Raw genomic sequence first — 16,715 nt, forward strand, 5'->3', positions numbered from 1 at the left:
TCTGGGAGAAGGCAGACAAGCCACACTAGCTGAGATGGGCCGAATAGTCTTTTCTGTGATGTTATAATTTTGAATTGAACTATTTAAAGCCAAATTCCTCTTCAGATGCCCAAGGTGCAATGTCAACCTCAATTTAGCAGGTATTTACCTGTTCTATGGTACCAGTGAGGAGCAAAAGGCTGACAGTAATTAATCATTAACAAAAGCTGCACAGCGCCATAAAAAGAGTTGAGGTTGAAACAGAACCAAGAACCATGCTCAAGTAGCAACATAGACCCAGTTCTGTGTGCTATGAATGTAGGACTGGGGATAAGTGATTGGTCAGACAATGAAGGATTGGTCAGTCAATGTGCTCAACTATAATTTCTTGATACAGTTATATTAGGACAATAGACAATAGGTGCAGGAGTAGGCCATTCAGCCCTTCGAGCCTGCACCCCCATTCAATATAATCATGGCTGATCATTCCTAATCAGTATCCTGTTCCTGCCTTATCTCCATAACCCTTGATTCCACTATCTTTGAGAGCTCTATCCAACTCCTTCTTAAATGAATCCAGAGTGTGGGCCTCCACTGCCCCCTGGGGCAGAGCATTCCACACAGCCACCACTCTCTGGGTGAAGAAGTTTCTCCTGAGCTCTGTCCTAAATGGTCTACCCCGTATTTTTAAGCTGTGTCCTCTGGTTCGGCACTCACTCATCAGTGGAAATATGTTTCCTACTGCCAGAGTGTCCAATCCTTTCATAATCTTATACGTCTCAATCAGATCCCCTCTCAATCTTCGAAACTCAAGGGTATACAAGCCCAGTCGCTTCAGTCTTTCAGTGTAAGGTAATCCTGCCATTCCAGGAATTGACCTCGTGAACCTACGCTGCACTCCTTCAATAGCCAGAATGTCTTTTCTCAAATTTGGAGACCAGAACTGCACACAGTACTCCAGGTGTGGTCTCACCAGGGCCCTGTACAGCTGCAGAAGCACCTCTTTGCTTCTATACTCAATCCCTCTTGTTATGAAGGCCAGCATGCTATTAGCCTTCTTCACTACCTGCTGTACAACTGAACTCATTGAATATCCTGCAAATTTCTGTTTTCATTCACCTGTTGGACCGTTTGCTACCTGACAATTGGAGATGTAAATACCAAGAGCTATAAATCTAAACCAAATTTCTTTTGCAATAAATCACTTATAATTTCTTATTAGATTAGATTACTTACAGTATGGAAACAGGCCCTTCGGCCCAACAAGTCCACACCGCCCCGCCAAAGCACAACCCACCCATAACCCTACATTTACCCATTACCTAATACTATGGGCAATTTAGCATGGCCAATTCACCTGACCTGCACATCTTTTGGACTGTGGGAGGAAACCGGAGCACCTGGAGGAAACCCACGCAGACACGGGTAGAATGTGCAAACTCCACACAGTCAGTCGCCTGAGGCGGGAACTGAACCCGGGTCTCTGGCGCTGTGAGGCAGCAGTACTAACCACTGTGCCACCGTGCCGCCCATTCATTACTGTTTAGTTCCAATTTATGCATTTGACGACATGAAACACTATTTTGCACCCTGATTCTCTAACTTCCTGTTTTTATTTATGACAGTCCACTGCAGTTCAGAAACCTCGAAAATGGCGTCACCATTCAAGAACATTTAACACCGGCAAACTGCCATGGATCTTTCTCGCAACTTCTATAGTGACCGTAGTTGTTGTGATGGGGGCACTGAAACTTACAACAGTAAAGAAATGAAATAAATTGCCAAATATTTATGTAATAACCTGCACAATTACCAGTATCTTTATTGTTTCGATGGAGCACAATTCACGGCCACATTAGGTTGAACAATGAAAGCTATTTCAGAACTGATGCAGTGCTGCACACCTGAACATGCAGTACTTGCAGCGTTTAATTGTTAATTTGTATTTAAGAAATTCTTTATTTGCTCTGGGTAAACTTTTTGACTGGAGTAGGTAAGGGCAGCAATCTAGCACTAAATTGCAGGCAGCAGTGATCTGGAGTTAAAGATCTGAGAAAAGAATCTTCAATTAACAAACCAGGTTCACTCAGCTTTAGGGCGCAGAACAGCAGAGACATTTGAGATACTGGAACTCGTTCTATTTGACAGTATTGTGAAAATTAATGATTTGGAGATGCCGGTGTTGGACTGGGGTGTACAAAGTTAAAAATCACACAACACCAGGTTATAGTCCAACAGGTTTAATTGGAAGCACACTAGCTTTCGGAGCGACGCTCCTTCATCAAGTAATAGTGGAGGACTCGATCGTAACAGAATTTATAGCAAAAATTTGCAGTGTGATATAACTGAAAATATACATTGAAAAATTGATTGTCTGTTAAGCCTTTTATCTGTTAGAATACAGTGATAGTTTCACTTCTTTCATGTGTAAATCACAAAACCTTTTTTTTAAAGTTGCATTCTCGGGTTAGCTGTTAACAATGGTGATAGCTAGACAATATGTTGAAGTTGTTAGCCCCCTGTGTTCTCTGTCTATGACCTGATGTTTAGATTGATTCTAATCTAAAAAGTGAGATAACAGAGTTTTACATAAATTCATGCAGTTTTTGAGCTCAGAGTTCTACATGAATGTATGCAGTTTTTGAGCAAAGTGCAATGTAACTCTGCAAGTACAAATTCACCCCACAAAATATGTGTGCGCTTGTGGGTCTTTGTCTGTCTGTGTGTGTGTCTATCTGGGGTGGGGGTTGTGAGTGTGAGAAAGTGTGTGTGTATGAGTGCAGAGTGTCTTAAGTCTTTGAGGGAGTGTGTGTGGGTGTCTGTGTGTACCTGTGTCCGTGTATGTGAGAATGTGTGTGTAGTGCATTGGTGATCACCTGTAATGTGACATGAACCCAAGGTCCCGGTTGAAGCCCTCCCTATGGGTATGAGCCTCTGCTCAGCCACTTTCCTCTGCTGCCTGTCCCGAAGTCCACCTTGGAGGATGGTCACCCGAAGGTCCGAGGCTAAATGTCCTGGACCACTGAAGTGTTCCCCAACTGGGAGGGAACCCTCCTGTCTGTTGATTGTTGTGCGGTGCCCATTCATCCGTTGTCGTAGCCTTTGCTCGGTTTCCACACACACTTTCTCACACTCACAAGCCCCCACCCCAGACAGACACACACACAGACAGACAAAGACCCACATGCACACATCTATTTTGCGTTGTGAATTTGTACTTGCAGAGTTACATTGCACTTTGCTCAAAAACTTCATACATTCATGTAGAACTCTGAGCTCAAAAACTGTATGAATTTATGTAAAACTCTGTTATCTCACTTTTTAGATTAGAATCAATCTAAACATCAGGTCATAGACAGAGAACACAGGGGGCTAACACCTTCAACATATTGTCTAGCTATCACCATTGTTAACAGCTAACCCGAGAATGCAACTTTTTAAAAAAAGGTTTTGTGATTTACACATGAAAGTGAAACTATCACTGCATTCTAACAGATGAAAGGCTTAACAGACAATCAATTTTTCAATGTATAATTTCAGTTACATCACACTGCAAATTTTTGCTATAAATTCTGTTACGATCGAGCCTTCCACTATCACCTGATGAAGAAGCATCGCTCTGAAAGCTAGTGTGCTTCCAATTAAACCTGTTGGACTATAACCTGGTGTTGTGATTTTTAACTGTGAAAATTAATAGTAGATTAATGCAACGCTAGGACGTTTATAACAGTGTTGGAATGACGGTATCACCCGCAGGTTCAAAAAGTGGTCCTCTTGATTAATTTACAATAAGTTCATCCAAATCCCGATGACAGCTTCGCCCTGCTCTTCCGTTCGCCTGACGCTTGGTGTCGCTGCGAATCGAAATCGCGCCCTCTCCTGTGGTTTCTGTTTCCATCATCACCATTCCTGATGTGGCGCCCCCGCGCGGTGTGCAGGTTTCGGTTTTTACCACCACCACCCACCATGTCACTGACATCGCCTGCCTTGGCGCCCCCGAGCGGTGCGGAGGTTTGAGCTGCCGTCACCGCCACCGCCACCGCCACTGCCGCCAGTTTTCTGAACGAGTTCCTCCTGTTATGCCGCCCCCGGGCGGTGCGGAGGGTCGAGGAACGGCTTCCACCTTTTTATTTTGTCCGCCGACCATGGGGGCGAGCGGAGATCGGATGCGGTAGAGGAGTTGGCGCGCCGTTGCTGGTGGACCGGCGGTTGGCGGCGGAGACGGCGTCCTCTCCTCTCGTCGCCCGGCGGAGGAGGAGAGGAAAAACGCAAGGAAGCGGCGGGAGAGTAAAGGGGAAGCCCAGCCTGCGCCGGCCGCCGGCTCGGGGAAAGAATGGCCAACGAGTTAGTGATCCTCAACGTGTACGACATGGTGAGTGGGGGAGGAGGAGGAGGGGGGATTGGCGACTCTTTCTTTAACCCTCAGTGTGCTCGGAATTTCACTCCGACACTAACCTCAGCTTGTGTTTGTGTGCGCGTTGTGCATTGGACAATAAATGTATATGCATTTTGTTTAAACTGTCCCAATGTGTGTGTTGTATTGCTGCAAATATAACATCAATAAATATAGGACCCCCAAAAGTGAGGCAGATCTAAAAGAAAATTACTTGAAGACTCACGCCAGCTCCTATATTTGTTCATACAAACGGCACACTTCTGTGTGTCAACAGTTATACATCCAAACACACGTATACATAATAACTGTAGCTTGCAATTTAAGGGCTCTACTCTGCCTTAACTGAAGTAAATCCACTTCAGTTATTATCTCGTTTCAGATTTTGTTTGATCTGTCATTTAAAAGTTAAATTCCCATCATCGAACAGTTTGTCCTTACAACTGCTTCGCTATTGTGTAATGACTTGTTCGAATAAAGGCATCTCCTCGCCTTCCTTTTCAACAAGATGTGGTTTGTGGTTAAAATAATTGTGGAAATCCCGTCTGAAGTGGAAACTTTGAGTCTAAAAACCTCGTCCAAAGCGTGTTTTCCATTAAAAGTTAAAATGTTTCTTTTAAATTATTAGTGACACTATATTCATTTCTTTCATTTGTCAACAATCTCACCATTTTGTGTTTGAGATCATCGTAGTTTTTGTTGAATAAATTGAATCCTGAAGTTTGAAGCACACCCTTTGTGAATTTTATCAAACTTAGCTCAAATAATCTATTTTTCTTTCTAGTCCTATGGGAGTTTAATGTATTTAGAGTTGCATAATAACACTATCGTATCCATCTTGTTAATATTTAAAACTCAAAGTGGAAAGATCCACAAAAGACTGAAGACTCCATCCCTAGTGACTCCCGTATCAGGGAGCTTCAATTATTTTACAATGGTTGAATCAATTGGATCAGTTTGGTGTTATGACAAGATGTAGGTTTAACTGAATTAATTTGTCTCTTGTCTTGTCAACCTCCACCCCTGAAAGGTTTTACCAGTTCAATATAGGGGAATGACTACCAGTGTTCAGTCTTCATTTGGGAATAATATAGTCGCTACCCAGTGAGCAGAGGAACTAATCTTCCCCAAAGACTAACATCAGTTTTAACGGTCAATATAGATTGAATTATAGGTATTATTGTATCATTTATGTTTAGTGAGATTGTTCATTACAAAAGGGAAAGTGTCAGGGGTGTGACTTAGAAGAATTTAGTCACCTAATTTGCCTTTTAATAATTCCCGTGTGAGAAGCTAGTATCAGACAAGAGGAATGTATGTTCAAGTTCCCATTGTGGTCGAGTTAGGGGTAAGAACTTGTAATTGCTAATGTTTTGAGCCACTATAGAATGGATTTGCATGCTCTGCCAACCACAGATAGTATATTTTCTCTTCTTGTACTCCAATAGTAGAAAAGCTTTTATGCCCTTTTACACTATCACTTGTGTGTCTCAAATTGCTTTGCAGAAAATGAAGGACTTTTTAAAAAATGTGTAGTCACAGTTGTAATGCATGAAATGTGGCAGCCATGTTGTGTGCAACAAGTTCCCACAAAAACCAATGCGACGAGGAACAGATAACCTGCTTTGTGATGTTGAGTGAGGGGTAAATACTGGCAGGACACCAGGGATAACTGCCCCTGTGCTTCACAGACGTGCAATAAGTTCTTTCATAGCCACCCAAGGAAGCAGATTGAGTGTCAATTTAACATCTCACCTGAGATGTTAAGCCTGAAGAGAACTTGAATCAGAAACCTTGTGACTCAAGTGAGAGTGTTACCAACTGAACCACAACTGATGCCACAAAGGAATTCAGTTGGTACACCAGTTGAATATTTTGCATCTTAGACCAGTGAAGGCTAATGTATCATTTGTATTACATAATTAACTTTGTAATGGGAGCACAAAATAAATAAAGTGGCATTCTTCCTTCTTCACAAGATGGTTTACTCTTTGCCTACGAGTATAGCATAACTGGACACAAACACAGTTGGTAGTGTTTGTTGGTGATCACAGGCAGACCCAGAAATAAACTAATATGAAATTCACAGCCAAAATGGTGAGTTTGTATTGTGATTGGGGAAGATGAAGATACAGAAGATCAAAGACATGGCATTTCAGTAAATTTAAAGTTCTTAGTTTAATAAACAAGTATTAGTTTTGGCTAACTTCAGAATCCATCTTACCTTTGCTTACTTGGGCAGCTGTAAGATTTCAAATAGCATTTATCCCAGTCCATTGTACAGATATATTGGGATAACATTTAACTCCATGGTTACAGAATTCAAAGCAGATTTATGTAGTCCTATATTATTAAACAGGTTGTGCAACAAAATTAAAACTGAAACTTTTTTTTAACAAGTTTAATGGTACGTATTTTTGCTGCACATGATTCTGCAAATCAAAATGATCATTTTATACCTGAGTACTAACTATGCATTATCAATTTTTTGTTTTTGTGTTGGAGTCACTTATTTACTCTGTTAGAAAATTGTTTAACGACAGAACTATGTTTTGAATGTAGAGAAGAGCCATCTTTAATCATCAAATATTGTACACTCAAAATTAGCTGCATAATTCCATGTCGTTAACATTTGGATAACGTGCATTCAGGTGGTGCAGACCTCTTGTTCCACTGTGTACCACCTGTGGTTTAATTTGACTGAATTCTGAGCACAGCCAGTTGTATCATATTTCAGTGATTGTGCAATGTGATTATAATACAGGTTACATGAGTGAAACTCTACAGGTTTTTACTTAAAGTACCTTGGTTAGATCCTGATCCTGCAGTATTTACATCAGAGGTCAGTTTTTAAAATTCAGACTAGTTATGATAATTTTGCATTTTTTCTGAGCTTGATGATGGCCTGTACCCCATGTGGCTGTGGATTAGAAGGCTGCATGTTTGATTCTTTTGTGTGTTGAGTTAATTTGTCTTACAGGCATGACATAAGTAATTAAAATAGGATTCCTAGTCTTCTTCCTTGTTAAATGGAAACAGATCCTTCAGCCCAACTCGTCCATGCCATCCAGGATTCCTAAAATGATCTCAGCCCATTTGCCTGCATTTAGCCCATATGCAAACCTTTCCTATCCATGTACCTATCCAAATGTCTTTTAAATGTAATTGTACTTGCCTGTACCACTTCCTCTGGCAGCTCGTTCCATATAGGCATTACCCTCCGTGAAAATGTTGCCCCTTGGGTCCCTTTTAAATCTTTCCCTTCTCAACCTTAAACCTATGCTGTCTAGTTTTGGGGAAAAGACCTTGGCTATTCACCTTTTCTATGCCCTATATGATTTGATAAACCTACATAAAGTCACTCCTCAGCCTCCTATACTGCAGGGGAAAAAGTCTCAGCCTTTCCTCATAGCTCAAACTCTCTCGTCTTGGTAACATCTTTGTAAATTTTTTTTGTACCCTTTACAGTTTAAGAACATCCTTTCTATAGAAAGACGACCAGAATTGTACACATTAGTCTAAATGTAGCTTTTACCAGTTTCTCGTAAAGCTGTAACTCATCTCCGCATACCTTGACACCGTCCTGTCCCCCTTAGTCCAAGAACTCCCCACCTACGTTCGGGACACCACCCATGCCCTCCACCTGCTCCATGATTTTCGCTTCCCCGGTCCCCAGCGCTTTATTTTCACCATGGACATCCAGTCCCTGTACACCTCCATCCCCCATCACGAAGGACTCAAAGCCCTCCGCTTCTTTCTTTCCCGCCGTACCGACCAGTACCCTTTCACTGACACCCTCCTTCGACTGACTGAACTGGTCCTCACCCTGAACAACTTCTCTTTCCAATCCTCCCACTTCCTCCAAACGAAAGGAGTAGCCATGGGCACCGGCATGGGCCCCAGCTATGCCTGCCTCTTCGTAGGATATGTGGAACAATCCATCTTCCGCAACTACACTGGCCCCACCCCCCACCTTTTCCTCCGCTACATCGATGACTGCATCGGCGCCGCCTCGTGCTCCCACGAGGAGGTTGAACAGTTCATCCACTTCACCAACACCTTCCACCCCGACCTCAAATTCACCTGGACAGTCTCAGATTCCTCCCTCCCCTTCCTCGACCTTTCTATTTCTATCTCAGGTGACCGAATCAACACGGACATCTATTACAAACCGACCGACTCCCACAGCTACCTGGACTACACCTCCTCCCATCCTGCCCCCTGTAAAAACGCCATCCGATTCTCCAAATTCCTTCGACTCCGCCGCATCTGCTCCCAGGAGGACCAGTTCCAAAAATGCACAAACCAGATGGCCTCCTTCTTCAAGGACCGCAATTTCCCCCCCAACGTGGTCGACGATGCCCTCCACCGCATCTCTTCCACTTCCCGCTCCTCCGCCCTTGAGCCCCGCCCCTCCAACCGCCACCAGGACAGAACCCCACTGGTCCTCACCTACCACCCCACCAATCTCCATGTTCAGCGCATCATCCGCTATCATTTCCGCCACCTCTAAACGGACCCCACCACCAAGGATATATTTCCCTCCCCTCCCCTATCAGCATTCCGTAAAGACCACTCCCTCCGTGACTCCCTCGTCAGGTCCACACCCCCCACCAACCCAACCTCCACTCCCGGCACCTTCCCCTGCAACCGCAGGAGGTGCAATACCTGCGCCCTCACCTCCCTCCAAGGCCCCAAAGGAAACTTCCATATCCACCACAGATTCACCTGCACCTCCACACACATCATCTATTGCATCCTCTGCACCAGATGTGGCCCCCTCTATATTGGGGAGACAGGCCGGCTACTTGCGGAGCGTTTCAGAGAACACCTCTGGGACACCTGGACCAACCAACCCAACCACCCTGTGGCTCAACATTTCAATTCCCCCTTCCACTCCACCAAGGATATGCAGGTCTTTGGACTCCTCCATCGCCAGACCACAACAAAACGACGGTTGGAGGAAGAGCGCCTCATCTTCCGCCTAGGAACCCTCCAACCACAAGGGATGAACTCGGATTTCACCAGTTTCCTCATTTCCCCTCCCCCCACCTTGTCTCAGTCTAATCCATCGAATTCAGCACCGCCTTCCTACCCTGCAATCTTCTTCCCGACCTCTCCGCCCCCACCCCAGTCTGACCTATCACCCTCACCTTGACCTCTTTCCACCTATCACATTTCCGACGCCCCTCCCCCAAATCCCTCCTCCATACCTTTTATCTTAGCCTGCTGGACAAACTTTCCTCATTCCTGAAGAAGGGCTTATGCCCGAAACGTCGATTCTCCTGTTCCCTGGATGCTGCCTGACCTGCTGCGCTTTTCCAGCAACACATTTTCAGCTCTGATCTCCAGCATCTGCAGACCTCACTTTCTCCTGTAACATTACCCCTCAATCCTGTACTCAATGCTCTGACTGATAAAAGGCAAGTGTGCCCAATGCCACCTTCACCACCCATGCACTTGTGACACCATTTTCAAGGAACCTTGTATCTTCACCGCTGGATCTCCCTGTTTGACAACATTCCCCAGAACTCTTAACATTAACTGTGTAAGCCCTGTGCTGGTTTATCCTATCAAAATGCAACACCTTGCATTCACAAATTACACTCCCATTACCATTCCTCGGCTCACTGGTCCAGTTGATGGAAGTTGCATTGGCAAATGGGTATCTGTGATTGTGTAAAGACAGTGTCTCTCTTTTTGATTGGACAGAAATGGGGAAAGGGGCTGCTTTTGAAAACAGGATTGTGGGAAGGATTATTACACATTTTTCCAAGCAGGAGCAAATTACTGCAGATGCTAGAATCTGTACTGAAAACAACCAATATTGGAGATCACAGCAGGTCAGACAGCATCCATGGAGAGAGGGCAAGCTAATGTTTAGAGTCTAGATGGCTCATCTCAATGAACCCTGTGGTCAAGAGTAACTGAGCTGCTACCAGGGTCCAAAAGATAGGCAAATTGGGAAATTTTGCATAGTTTGATAAGGTCTTTCATCTTTATGATGATTCCTGTAATAGCAGGGTTGATTTCCCAGTGAGGCATAACAGTAGCAGTTGTGAGATCAGGACTGAAGTGAGTTTTAATACCCTCCCAGTTAATGTGTGATCAATAGGGTTTCCTAATGCTTAGCTAAGAATGATGGCCACTTGGGCACTCCCAGGATAGCTTAGGCTAACATTATCCCAAGGAGTGAAGACAAATGGGAGAAAGAACTGGAGGGGGAAGGTGACTATTTCATGGCATTTGAACAGCTTATACATTGCAAAAAAGTAGCAAACAATAAATTTTGTCATGGATGATTTGGCAATTGTGCTGGCTGTCCCTCATTCTGCAACTGGAAGATCTGGGAGGTAATCTGGGTGGCTACCCGGCAGTACTATTTCAGATCAATTGCCCTTCTTGTTTCAGATGTGTTTCCAACCATGGTTGAAAAGAAACAATTCATTTGTTGAATTTCTCAGTGCTTCCTGCAGTTGTGAGCTTGACATAAGAATCCATGGTGAACGCAGGCAGATGTTCTTATGAAGGAAAATTTCAGGAAATCACAGCATATTTTAAAAGTCTTTCATGCTATTTCCGGACAATTCTGATCTCAGCTCGTCAGTTGGAGGTGTCTAAGCTCATCCCATTTCACTGCCCTTTCCCTATACATTTAATTCTCTCAAATGCTTGTTCACTTCCCACTTTAAGAATGAGAGCATTGGCGTAGTAATGTTACTAATTAGTAATACAGTGTCATGAACGATAATCTGGAGTCATTAGTTCAAATCCCACCATGCAAGCTGGCGAATTTAAAATCAGTTAACTAAATAAACCTGGAATAAAATAAAACTAGCCTCCATAACTGTGACCATGCCATTACTAATTGTCAGAATTACCCAGTACTCTCAATCAACAACAAAGTAGTGGAAGGTCCAAGTCTTCAGAGGCTTAATCAATAACCTTCTGTGCATCATTTGATCAAAAGTAGGGACATTTGCTAATTACGTAGTCTTCAATTCTATTGGTAACTCTTCATATCTGAAGTAATCCATGACCACAAACTTGTCCAACGTTCAGTCTTGAGCTGATAACTAGTGCAACTTGTGTGTCATGATTGCCAGACAATGACCATCTTTAATAAGGGAACATTTGGTCACACCACCCTACCCTCTGACATTCAAAAGCATTACGTGAATCTCTCTCATCATTGACCTGATATCTGCTCTTGGGTATGTGGAGATAGTCGTAGAGATGTACAGCATGGAAAACAGACCCTTCGGTCAACCCGTCCATGCCGACCAGATATCCCAACCCAATCTAGACCCACCTGCCAGCACTGGCCCATATCCCTCCAAACCCTTCCGATTCATATACCCATCCAAATGCCTCTTAAATGTTGCAATTGTACCAGCCTCCACCACTTGCTCTGGCACCTCATTTCATTCATGTACCACCCTCTGCATGAAAAAGTTACCCCTTAGGTCTCTTTTATATCTTTCCCCTCTCACTCTAAACCTATGCCCTCTAGTTCTGGACTCCCCGACTCCAGGGAAAATACTTTGTCTATTTATCCTATCCACGCCCCTCATAACTTTGTAAACCTCTATAAGGTCACCCCTCAGCCTCTGACGCTCCAGGGAAAACAGCCTCAGCCTGTTCAGCCTCTCCCTGTAGCTCAGATCCGCCAACCCTGGCAACATCCTTGTAAAACTTTTCTGAACCCTTTCACATTTCACGTCTTTCCAATAGGAAGGAGACCAGAATTGCACGCAATATTCCAACAGTGGCCTAACCAATGTCCTGTACAGCCGCAACATGACCTCCCAACTCCTGTACTCAATACTCTGACCAATAAAGGAAAGCATACCAAACGCCGCCTTCACTATCCTATCTACCTGCGACTCCACTTTCAAGGAACTATGGACCTGCACTCCACAGTCTCTTTGTTCAGCAACACTCTCTAGGACCTAACCATTAAGTATGTAAGTCCTGCTAAGATTTGCTTTCCCAAAATACAGCACCTCACATTTATCTGAATTAAACTTCATCTGCCACTTCTCAGCCCATTGGCCCATCTGATCAAGATTTTGCAAGGTGTCACCATCTATTTCCCTACATTCTATATCTTCCATACCCTTTTCCACAGTAAATATTGATGCAAAATGCTCGTTTAGTATCTCCCCCCCCCCCCCCCCCCCATTTTCTGCGGCTCCACACAAAGGCCGCCTTGCTGATCTTTGTGGGGCCCTATTCTCTCCCTAGTTATCCCTTTGTCCTTAATATATTTGTAAAAACCCTTTGGATTCTCCTTAATTCTGTTTGCCAAAGCTATCTCATGTCCCCTTTTTGCCCTCCTGATTTCCCTCTTAAGTGTACTCCTACTTCCTTTATACTCTTCTAAGGATTCGCTCGATCTTTCCTGTCTGCACCTTTCATGTGTTTCCTTCTTTTTCTTAACCAAACCCTCATTTCTTTAGTCATCTAGCATTCCCTATACCTACCAGCCTTTCCTTTCACCCTGACAGGAATATACTTTCTCTGGATTCTCGTTATCTCATTTCTGAAGGCTTCCCACAGCCGTCCATTTACCTGCGAACATCTGCCCCCAATCAGCTTTTGAAAGTTCTTGCCTAATACCGTCAAAATTGGCCTTTCTCCAATTTAGAACTTCAACTTTTAGATCTGGTCTATCCTTTTCCATCACTATTTTAAATCTAATAGAATTATGGTCGCTGGCCCCAAAGTGCTCCCCCACTGACACCTCAGTTACCTGCCTTATTTCCCAAGAGTAGGTCAAGTTTTGCACCTTCTCTAGTAGGTATATCCACATATTGAATCAGAAAATTGTCTTGTATGCACTTAAGAAATTCCTCTCCATCTAAACCCTTAACACTATGGCAGTTCCAGTCGATGTTTGGAAAGTTAAAATCCCCTACCATAACTACCGTATTATTCTTATAGATAGCTGAGACCTCCTTACAAGTCTCAGTTTCTCAATTTCCCTCTGACTATTGGGGGGTCTATAATACAATCCCAATAAGGTGATCATCCCTTTCTTATTTCTCAGTTCCACCCAAATAACTTCCCTGGATGTATTTCCGGGAATATCCTCCCTCAGTACAGCTGAAATGCTATCCCTGATCAAAAACGCCACTCCCCCATCTCTCTTGCCTCCCTTTCTATCCTTCCTGTAGCATTTGTATCCTGGAACATTAAGCTGCCAGTCTTGCCCATCCCTGAGCCATGTTTCCGTAATTGCTATGATATCCCAGTCCCATGTTCCTAACCATGCCCTGAGTTCATCTGCTTTCCCTGTTAGGCCCCTTGCATTGAAATAAATGCAGTTTAGTTTATTAGTCCTACCTTGTCCCTGCCTGCCCTGACTGTTTGACTCTCTTCTCTTCTCAACTGTACCAGTCTCAGATTGATCTCTTTCCTCACTATCTCCCTGGGTCACCCCCCCCACCTTACTAGTTTAAATCCTCCCAAGCAGCTCTAGCAAATCTTCCTGCCAGTATATTAGTCCCCTTACAATTTAGGTGCAAACCGTCCTTCTTGTGCAGGTCACTTCTACCCCAAAAGAGATTCCAGTGGTCCAAAAATGTGAATCCTTCTCCCATACACCAGCTCCTCAGCCATGCATTCATCTGCTCTATCCTCCTATTCCTGCTGAAAATGTGTTGCTGGAACAGCGCAGCAGGTCAGGCAGCATCCAGGGAACAGGAGAATCGACGTTTCGGGCATAAGCCCTTCTTCAGGAAATTCAGGGCTTATGCCCGAAACATCGATTCTCCTGTTCCCTGGATGCTGCCTGACCTGCTGCGCTGTTCCAGCAACACATTTTCAGCTCTGATCTCCAGCATCTGCAGACCTCACCTCCTCCTCCTATTCCTGCCCTCACTAGCTTTTTTGTAACACTGGGAGTAATCCAGATATTACTATTCTTGAGGACCTCCTTTTTAAATTCCTCTCTGTAATCTCCCTTCAGAATCTCAACCTTTTCCCTTCATCACTTACCCTGCCTTATTTCCCAGGAGAAGAAAAGGTTTTGCTCCTTCTCTAATCGGTACATCCACATACTAAATAAGATATTTTTCTTGTACCCACTTAAATTCCTCTCCATCCAAGCCTTTAATACTATGGCAGTTTTGGTCTGTGTTTGAAAATTTAAAATCTCCTACCAGTACAAGCCTATTATGCGTATAGATTGAGATTTCCTTCCAAATTTGGTTCTCAATTTCCTGCTGACTATTTGGGGTGGGGGAAGCTGTAGTATAATCCCAATAAGGGATAATTTTTCAGCTCCACCCAAATATCTTCACTGGAGTACACCCATGAGTATCCTCCTTAAGGACAGCCATGTTATCCCAAAACAAAAGCCACTTTTCTGATTCTCCCTTGACCCCCCCCCAAACCTTTTCTATTCTTCCTATATTATTTATACCCTGAAACATTAAGTTGCCAGTCCTGTCTATTCTTGGGTCATGTTAAATTGATTGAAATTGGGCGTACCTACAAGTGGAACTTACCGTAAGATAGGATATGCACTGTGGAGCTCTGGAAAGCAATTCCGTACAAAACATTAGAGTGTCAATCTTGGAAATGATGCAGTTGGTGAGGCCTTAAGAAGAGTGGTGTCTGTTATTTAAGAAATGAGTGCTAAATGCTACCTTTGTTAACCATGCCCAACTCCATGAAAATAATTCATTTTTGAAAATTAAGTCTCATAACATAGACGAACTCATACAAGTAAAGGAGAGAAATTTGTTGCTGCTACAATCAGGCTAGACAATGTAATAATCTCACTCTGCCATTAAGGTAAGTTAATATCCTAGGTCATAATTTAACTTCAGATCTAGTCTGCCCATTTGGGAAGGTGCTTATGGATTATTTCATTGTTGGAGTAATGTTTTTCTGGTCAGATATTAAATCTCCATCTTTTGACAGGATTCAAATGGATGACAATGATTCTGTAGTAACATTCGAAGAGGGAGTTAACCTCATCTCTTGGCAAAGTTCCTTTCATTATCACTTAATAAAATAAATATTCGGCTGAACACTTGACTGTTCCTTTCTAGAATGTTACTATGTAGAATGCATATAGATATACGCAGATGTGAATGGATCTTGGGTTATAAATTCAGGTGCAGTTTGGGTTATAAATTCAGGACCATATCAGTTGCATAGCTGCTGCCTTTTGAACCAGAAATCTTTTATGATGCTTCAAATTGATATTAGTGTGGAAATAATTCACTCATTAACTTTACTTGCTATGATTTAAAATAATTTGTCACACTTCACAGGGAAAGCACACTTGAAATCAAGCCCCACTATTCCTAGAGTTGTTTAGATCCACGTTGATGAAAAGCACAGACTTAAGTTTCAGTACTTAACAGGAATTACTATTTATTATAAGTAGTTAGGTCCGAGGAACAGGTAGACAGCTATAACCTGATGACACATGACTTGGCTGTTTAAAACTATAATCCCTGATACATACTCATAGGCACAAAGGAAAGCATTGGCATCATGGTTGGATGTAGATCTGAGAACGCTGTTCAGTGGTTCCCATCCTTAGAGTTTGCTGAGATGATCCTTTCAGCTTGTCAGGATTTGCCATTCATCGATTTATTTTCTCCAGATACACAAATTACAAAGTCTGACTTACTGGTTAAGAGCCGCAGCTTGCAGCAGCTGGTGGGAGGAAAATAAACTGGCTTTCTTCCGGTTTTAGGTCCTTTTTGCTCTGGAGAAAACGTCAACAGCTGTACTTCCTAACTTCTGGAAGCTTCCGGCTTTATCACGAACAGCCATAAGCTGTTCAGCTACCTGCCGCTCGTAGTTGTTGATAGGCAGAGCACCTTTGTTGTCAACAACTGGTCACCACTTTACAGACCAATCAGCTACCAGTTGTTGGCCAAATCTCACTTTGTACCCATTCTCAATGCCAGTTTGTCTGCAATAACCTGCTACCACTGCTTGAACAAGCAATTGTGTAAACAACACTTACAATAAGTGTTACTAGCTTGCTTTTAAAATGTGCAGCTATCCATTCTATAATCTTTAGTTACATAACGATCCTATTCCCATTTCGGTCAACAAATCAAAAATGCAGAAAAATAAGGTATGAACTGTACAGATATCTTTTAGTGTTATTGATACTGGTATATGTGCATACTCAGTACTGTATTGCCCACTGGGGGCTAAATGCAAGCTGATTCCCTTGCACCTGAATCGCTGTAGTACAGTTAGAACACATTCACCAATACCTCTTTTGGCTCTTCATATGCCGACCTTAATGTTAAAATTGAATTTCCCACTTTCAGCTTATAATTGCTGATAAATGTAGGGATTTGCT

The 16,715-nt window shown here is 43.2% G+C and overlaps 2 protein-coding genes across 2 annotated transcripts in view; both read left to right on the forward strand.

Annotated features, from left to right (window-relative positions):
- Positions 1–1,927, forward strand: part of arv1 (ARV1 fatty acid homeostasis modulator) — a 44,802-nt gene extending 42,875 nt beyond the window's left edge. The window contains exon 7 of the mRNA XM_087991164.1: positions 1,605–1,927. Within this exon, the coding sequence (XP_087847290.1) occupies positions 1,605–1,751 (147 nt within the window). The 3' untranslated portion in view covers positions 1,752–1,927. The remainder of the gene's footprint in view (positions 1–1,604) is intronic.
- Positions 1,928–3,610: 1,683 nt separating this feature from the next.
- The window catches only part of desi2 (desumoylating isopeptidase 2), a 56,882-nt gene continuing 43,777 nt past the window's right edge, over positions 3,611–16,715 (forward strand). Inside the window, exon 1 of the mRNA XM_043695417.2 lies at positions 3,611–4,351. Within this exon, the coding sequence (XP_043551352.1) occupies positions 4,313–4,351 (39 nt within the window). The 5' untranslated portion in view covers positions 3,611–4,312. The remainder of the gene's footprint in view (positions 4,352–16,715) is intronic.

Source organism: Chiloscyllium plagiosum, unplaced genomic scaffold, assembly GCF_037043375.1.
Source record: "Chiloscyllium plagiosum isolate Xiang-an unplaced genomic scaffold, Cpla_swu_hap1 HiC_scaffold_10, whole genome shotgun sequence".
In the NCBI taxonomy this organism is placed as follows: Eukaryota; Metazoa; Chordata; class Chondrichthyes; order Orectolobiformes; family Hemiscylliidae; genus Chiloscyllium; species Chiloscyllium plagiosum.